Consider the following 7,897-nt stretch of genomic DNA (forward strand, 5'->3'; position numbering starts at 1 on the left):
CAGGTCTGGGACTTGAACCATGGTCATCCATGTGGGAGTCCAATGCCTTAACCGTCATGCCATCTGCTGACCTGGTAATTTGTTTTTGCTTTCTTTTTCAGAGCTCACTTGGCATCTTTTCAATTAAATAGAGATGACAGGAAAAGCTTTATGCTAAGCTCTTCCCTGAAATGAGTTTACCCAGAAAGACAGGTTAAAGCACTGACATTCTCCTGGGTGTTAAAATTTGGTATACAGGGGCTGCCAGGTGGCATGGTGGTTCAGGCACTGGACTCTGACCTTGTCAACCAAAATTCAGTCTTAGACTGGTGGCTTGCTTTCTTGATTTCCCTCTCTCTCGCTCACTCTCTGCGTCTCTGGTCAAATTAAAAATAATCATAGCAAGAAATAAAATTAAACAAGTAATTCTTTTTTAAAATTTGGTATACTACATGTTTAAGTAATTAAAATATTTAAAATATATTTTAGTTAAATGTTTGTGTAAGTCTTCAGTGCCCAAACCACAATTCAGGCCATTTTAACTCAAGAATGCTTATTCTATAATTTCATATTGTGTAACTTACTTTTTTCTAAAACCAGTTTTTAAAAATGGAAATGTCATTTGTGGATGTAGACATTTTAGTTTATGGTTTATTTCCATATATTATTTCGATTCCAAATAGTTAAGCTTAATATTTTAAAGAAATTAATTTCAATTTTGTGATCAATTGTTTCTTTTCTTCTCCCCCCCAGGGAAATGAGGCAAGTTACCCTTTGGAAATGTGCTCACACTGTAAGTTTAATGTTTTTGTTATCAAGAGTTTCTTTTATTCACATATCTACACATATGTGTGTGTATATATATATAAATATATATATATCATATACTTTTATGATTTATGTTTACTTATTTAAAGTTAGCCCTTACCTTTAAAGTGAGTGATATATTTGGCATCATAGTTTTTTGAAGTTTCTAGAGTAGAGAACTTTAAAAAAGACTAATTTGCTATTAATATCTGCATGTGCTATAGTTACATATAAACCCCCAGATCTCAGAGGCTTAATCTACCAGGGTTTTCAGGTTAACAGACTTTCAAAGTGGATTTGTAGGAGCTTTGTTTTGTTTGGTAACACAGGTCCAGGCTCTCTTGCCATAGAGCACTTGTGCTCACCTAAGAGAGACAGAAAGATGAGAAATCGTCCCCCAGGGAGGATGGCTGTGCTGCATTCTCTTCTCCATTCTCCTCCTGGTGTTATGGGCATGCACGCACATGGGCCCAGCGTGATTTTCAAGCCTCCAGGTTTGGGACTCAAGCTGTGGTCAGCCATGTGGGGGTCCAGTGGCTTAACCACTGTGCCACCTGTTGACCCCTCTTCAGTTTAATGCCACCGTTTCTGTTCATGATTTCTAAGATCACTGGGCAAGAGGGAAATGAGAGGACCTGCGGGCAGTGCTTTTATCTGCTTTGGCCAAGAAGTGACCGACATTACTTATGCTCATACTTACGTTTAGCCTCACCGCCACGAGACTGAAAAGTATAGCTTCCATGTATTCAGGAAGGAAAAATAAATAAGATACACATTATCTATTAAATCTGTTCTTGTTTTCTTTTTCTTTATTTTTTTTAATATATTTTTTATTTCCTTCATACAAGGGAGACACACACACACACACACACACACACACACAGAGGCACCATTGATCCCCCTACATTCCTATAGCCAGCCAGGGTCATGAGCATGCCCATGCCTGCCTGGTGTGTTCACGTAGACCTGGAAACCACCCAGCACCCTTCCTGTGGCTTCCAGCACTGCACAGTAGTGCCCCCAACCTCCTGCACCACCACATTTGGGCCATATATTTTTATTCAAGTCCTGAGAGTGGATGTAGGGGTGATTCTCTGTCCTTTTCTGACAGAACAGCAAGCTTCCAGAATAAAAATTGTCTGAAATTTTTTTCTAATATTTAAAATGTTTGCCAGAGAGAGAGAAAGGGGGGAGTTCCCCCAATGGGCTATGTTCATGCCATACCACCTCCTCCATTTCTCCATCCCCTTGGGATTTGGGCCATGCGTGCACATGTGTCCAGCCTAACTTTCAGGCTCCTGGGGCTAGTACTTGAACTCTGGCTGGCTATATGGGATCCAGTTTCCTTAACCACTAGGCTATAGGGCTGACCATACAGTTTGCTTTTACTAATTCAGTCCTGTCTGCTTTACTCCTTCTTCATCTGCTTCCCTAATTCCTTTCTGACTTTTTTCCAAATTTCTTTCTAATCTGTCGTGATTTCTTTTTATCATCTGAGCAACTTTACTCCCTCAGTTACTTCACTTGCCTTCTATAGTCTCCCATTGTAGTTTATCTGTTGACTCAGAAACCAGAATTTCATGCTATATTACCAATGACTGTCAGCCTCATTCAGACCTCTTCCAGTATATAAGGACTTAAGAATTGACAGGAACGTGTCTCAGATTCCTTTGCAGCTAGTCAACTAGAGTTTCCCCCGCACCTTAAAATTTTCCAGAGTGAGACAGAAAGAGAGAATATGAGAAAGCACCTCCTCCGTGGGGAATGGTCACATGGCAATCCTTTCTGCTCCATTTCTTTCTCCTTTAGGGATTTTGGGCATGCATACACACTTGCTCAGCATGTTTTAGAAAATGTGAATCTGGGATTCTAACCGCACATTTGGCCATGTGGCATCCAGCCACCTTAGCCACCATGCCACGGGCTGGCCTGCAGCTAGGGTTCTTCATGTTTCTTTAACTCTGCTGCATATATATTTGTGAGATTTCAAAGATGGAAATAAGTTGGAGTTTGTTTTTCTCCTGCTCTGCTTGTAGGATTCAGCCTGTGATATGAACTTTTTGGGTATGTGCAATGTTCTGGAGTCAGAAGCTTTCAGAATCACTGTGCGGCTTGATTGTAGGACAGACAGTATTTCTTTGATGGCCTTGTTCTATATTGTGACTTTGTAAATTGTTCTTTAAGTTTCAAACTTGAACTCTTTTTTTTATTTCTTTTTTTTTGGGGGGGGGTCTTCTAATAATTTCTAATGTTGAAAAACAGTCTTTAAGTAGTTGGAGTTTGATTTTGTTGCCTATAGTTGAACCCCAAATAATATGGTAATCTCAGGAATAGTACAGGCTGCACACTACCAAGGTAGTGGAAATCTGGACTGGCTCTCAACCTGGTTGGATTTGAAGGTAGTGCAAGTCCCATTGTTATGAAAAAATGAAACCTTGAGAGCCTGTAGCACACAGAGGTAAACAGTTAAACTTATTTATCTTGTGGTTGCATAAAATAAACTGCTTATTCAGAGGTAAAGCTCTGGTAACCAAATAGCTTTGGGAAGGATCTGTCTGGGGAAAATGAGGCAGATGAGTGTGAGTGAGCTGACACTTCTCACTGTACTGGAGAACTTAAAGAAAATGACAAGTTTAGAAATTTCTTTTTCCTTTTTCTTTTTTAAGAGAGATTTTTGCTATAGGGCGTGTGCACTCGCCAGAGAGACAGAAAGCACAAAATCACACTGCCCCTCCTCGCCCGAGGGGATGGCTACATTACATTTCCTTCTCTATTCTCTTAGGATTTTGGGCTTGCACGTACATGCACCCAGCATGTGTTTGAAGCCACCGGATCTGGGATTTGGACCATGGTCAACCATGTGGGAGTCCAGTGATGTAACCATTACACCATCTACTATTCCCCAAATTTAGAAATTCATAACTCAAGGACTTGTCCAATGACCAGGAAGCTTATATGAATTCTCTGGGGGGAAAAAGACAAGCATACCTTAAGATCTCTTGTGTCAAAGGACAGTGACCAGGAAAAGAGGAAGATTCTAAGAACTGGAATGGTGGGGCCAGCAGGTGGCATGGTGGTTAAGGTGTTGGACTCCCCATGGCTGACTGCAGTTCAAGCCACCAGAGATGGTAGCTTGAAAATTAGTTTTCTTTATAGCAGTGACTAAACTAAAATGACTGCTTATTAATCCATTTTACTTTCCATTCTGTAACTTACATATTTTTTTAACTTTATTTACTTATTTATTGGAGAGGTTTTTGCTATAGGGTTGGTGTGCTCACCAGAAAGAGAGAGAGAGAGAGAGACAGAAAGCGAGAAATCACCAACCGCCCCCCCGGGGGTGGGGGGTATGGCCACGCCACAATCCCTTCTTCTCCATTTTCCTCTCGGGATCTTAGGCACACACACAAACGTGCCCATTATGAGCTTAAGCCATCAGGTCTGGGACTTGAACCACTGTTGACTACATGGGAGTCCAGTGACATAGCCATTACGCCAACTGCTGGTCCCTGCACTTTATTTATTTATTTTTGAGAGAGATTTTTGCTATAGGGCTTGTGTACTCACTGGAGATATAGAGAAAGTGAGAGAGAAATCACCCCCCAGGGAGGATGGCCATGCCACAATCTCTTTTCCTCCATTCTCCTCTCGGAATTTTGGACACACACACATATACACCCAGTGTGAGTTTTAAGCCTCCAGGTCCAGGACTCAAACTGCTGTCAACTATGCAAGAGTCCAGTGACATAACCATTATGCCATTTGGTGGTCCTTATTTGTTTGAACTTTGGAAAAATCGGTGGTATCTGTCAACAATTACCTATAATCTTCTATCCAAACCACTCTTTACATGTATTTACTACTAATATTTCCATTCAGGCTTGCTTTCTTTTTATTGCCACATGGCATATGTGTTCACCAGAGAAAGCATCTTTCCCATGGGACAGGGTCACACTGCAATCCTTTTTCCTCTGTCCTATCAGGATTTTAGACACACATGCACACATGCCTAGCATGTTTTTCAAGTTGCTGGGTCTGAGATTCGAACTGTAGTCGGCCATGTGGGCTCTGTCTTTCCATGCACAGCACTTAACTGCTGTGTTACAGGGCTCACCCCAGGCTTTCCTTTATGAATTTCTTCCTTAATTAGGATTACGTACAAATGTGTATATTTATATTTTAAATGTGAAGATAAAGTGTTACATTCAGAATAGTGTTGGATTTTACCAAAACCAGATTTAATCATGACACTGTAGACGAAGGATTGGGAAACTATTGGCCTTTGACAGTTACTTACTAATAAAATTTTATTTGAACAGAGGTATATCATGTTTTCATGTTATATATGGTTGTGCTACAGTGGCAGAGTTGATTAGTTAAAATAGAAAACTATATGGTTGACAAAGCCTAAAATATTTGTTACCTGGCCTTTTATAGAGAACGTTTGCCAAACACTGTTTTAGACAGTAATGACTTCTGGGTTTGAGAACTGTTGTTGCTCTAACTACTGACAGTTCGTTTATCTGTGGAATCTTGTCAGGACAGAAAAGTTACAGATTGATACCCTGGGTATTATATAGGTCTGTAATTCCAGTCTCTGGTAAAGTTAACATGTCATTTTGTAGTTTCTCTAGAATTGAAAGAATTCTGCTCAGGATTGTGTTTTGCTACTTATTCAGTGTGGGTATGCAACATAATTATTCCTTCAGTTGCTAGTGGCAAGAAAGAAGTATGGCAGCGATAAGGCTTCAGGCTGTAGCAGAGGGGGAAATGGTTGTTGCTAGTACAGCTCTGGTAGGGATGTTAGTTTTTATTGTTCAGTCAAGGAAAAAAGTCCTACTGGAACCATACTTCCCAGATCATTTTCTGTTCTTTTTTAAAAAGAATTATTAAATTAAATTAATTAATTATTATTATTCTTTAATTTGCTATAGAGCATGTGCACTCACCAGAGAGAGAGAGAGAGAAAGAGAAAGTGAAGAAAGTCCGGGACTCGAACCTCAGTTGGCCATGTGATCCAGTGCCCCTAACTACCTCACTACCTACTGACCCCGTGTTCTTTTTTTAAAAATATATTTTTTTGTGGGATCCAACAGATGGTGTAGTGGTTAAGGTATTGGACACTCCTACATGGCTGACCACAGTTTGAATCCCAGATCTGGTGGCTTCCTTTCTCACTTTCCCTCTCTTTCTCTGTGTCTCTTACTGGTCAAATTAAAATAATGAATAGGGACCAGCAGGTTGTGTGGTGGTTAAGGGCGCTGAACTCCAGTTTGACCGACCGCAGTTCCACAGTTCGAGTCCTGGACCTGGCAGCTTGCTTTCTCATTCCACCCCCACCCTACCCCTATCGCTCTCTGGTCAAATTAAAATTAATTAATTAATTTAATTAAATACTTCTTAAAAAATGAAAAAATAATAAAATAAGTAAATGATTACATAAATAATAATAATAATAATTTTTTGCTATGGGTTGCATTCATTTGCTGGACAGAAAAAGATAGATAAACAGAGAGAAAGTGAGAAATCACTCCCCAGAGGGGGTGGTCATTCCACAGTCCCTTCTCCTTCATTCTTTTGAGATTTTGGGCACACACATGTCTGATGTGTTTTTCAAGCCACTAGGTCTGCTACTAAATCGTGAAGTTGGCCATGTGGGATTCAACACTTTAACCACCAAACCACCAGCTGGCCCTTTTGCTCTCCCTTTAAATCTGGAAATTAGGGCTATTTACCTGATTGCAAAGAAAAATACAAATAGATGTTCCCTTCTACATATCCAATACAAGAGCCAAGCTTTTAAAATACGTATGGTAAGCATTTGAAATACTCATACACCGTTAAAGCTATCCCTTTCACTTTTATCCTCAGAACTTAAAACTTTTTTTCTTATTCCTTTATCCATGCTTTGAGTAAAGTGTTGAGTCTTTTCATGAAAGATCTATATTTGTCAGTTGATTGCTTGACTTACAAATCTGTCTAAATTTTTCTGATGTCCACTGAGAAGTTTTTTTCTTCTGTTCCCTATTTCACTACAGTGTTACATTCTTCTATTATTTTATGCATGATTTGGATAAATTTCCCCAGAATGAAATTGTCCACATTTAAACTGCCACTTTTTGAAATACATACACTTTGCAGTTATTTATTTATTTATTTTACACGAAACCTATTATTGGAAGGGCTTCCAATCCTTGAGGCACTTCACTATTTATACTTCCCTATTCAGGTTAATTCCTGTCATGCCTTCTCATCCCATCAAGACTCAGCTCGGTTCAGTGTTCTCTCTGAAGCTGCTATAATTGCCTCAGCCTTCAGTGCCCTCTTACCTTTTCAAGTAGTTACAGTCTGTTTTCTTCTTTTAGCATATAAATTGTGCTACTTTTTAAAAAGTGCTAAGACTCTAAAATATCGTCTTAGGTAAGCACCCACAAAGTGCTTGTAGTCTAACTACTAGGAAAAAAAGAAATGTATAAATTATTACAGTGTAAGGAAACTGTTATGAGAAATAAAAGTAAAGGTTCACAGAAGAGAAAATCAACTTCAGTTAAGGAAATTAATTAAAGCTTCCCATGAAGGCGATGATGCTTGAAATTCTTTTTGAAAGCTATGTCAGATATAAATGTTGATTCATTCTTGTACCTTGTAGTCATTTCTCCCTTTCACTGACCTCAAATTCCATTGAGATCATCAACATTATTAATTTTTTATTTCTAATTGCCAGAGGATACATGTATTCACCTGACAGAGAAAGAGGGAGAGGAGGAAGAAAAGAGAGAAAGCAGCCCCTAGTGGGGTGTGGTAATGCCACAGTCCCTTTTCTTTTCTCCATCCTGTTGAGATTGTCGTCGCACATGCACACTTGCCTGGCATGGTCTTAGCACTGCTAGGACAAGAATTCCAACCATAGTCAGCCACGTGGGATCTGGCTCCCTTAACCACTGGCCAGCCCCAGATCATCAACATTCCATTTAAATCTCCCACATAATCCTTTGTAATTTTGCTTCCTCTTGAGAAAACGGTGGCTGATCTAAGTGTTAACTTTCTTCCTTTTTCACTACCACCTGCCACACAGAGAAGTTTGCCTGATCTCACATTCATTCTCAGTCTC

The 7,897-nt window shown here is 39.6% G+C and overlaps 1 protein-coding gene across 2 annotated transcripts in view; it reads left to right on the forward strand.

Moving 5' to 3' along the window:
- The window catches only part of PPP3R1 (protein phosphatase 3 regulatory subunit B, alpha), an 83,845-nt gene that overhangs the window by 42,513 nt on the left and 33,435 nt on the right, over window positions 1–7,897 (forward strand). Inside the window, exon 1 of one of the 2 annotated variants that reach the window (XM_006151299.1) lies at window positions 732–772. The exons of the other annotated variant lie outside the window; for it this stretch is intronic. Coding sequence (XP_006151361.1) covers window positions 760–772 — 13 coding nt within the window. The 5' untranslated portion in view covers window positions 732–759. Of the gene's footprint in view, window positions 1–731; window positions 773–7,897 lie in introns of those variants that run through there. 2 annotated transcript variants of the gene reach the window in all.

This window comes from Tupaia chinensis, unplaced genomic scaffold, assembly GCF_000334495.1.
Source record: "Tupaia chinensis unplaced genomic scaffold, TupChi_1.0 Scaffold000316_1, whole genome shotgun sequence".
NCBI lineage: Eukaryota > Metazoa > Chordata > Mammalia > Scandentia > Tupaiidae > Tupaia > Tupaia belangeri.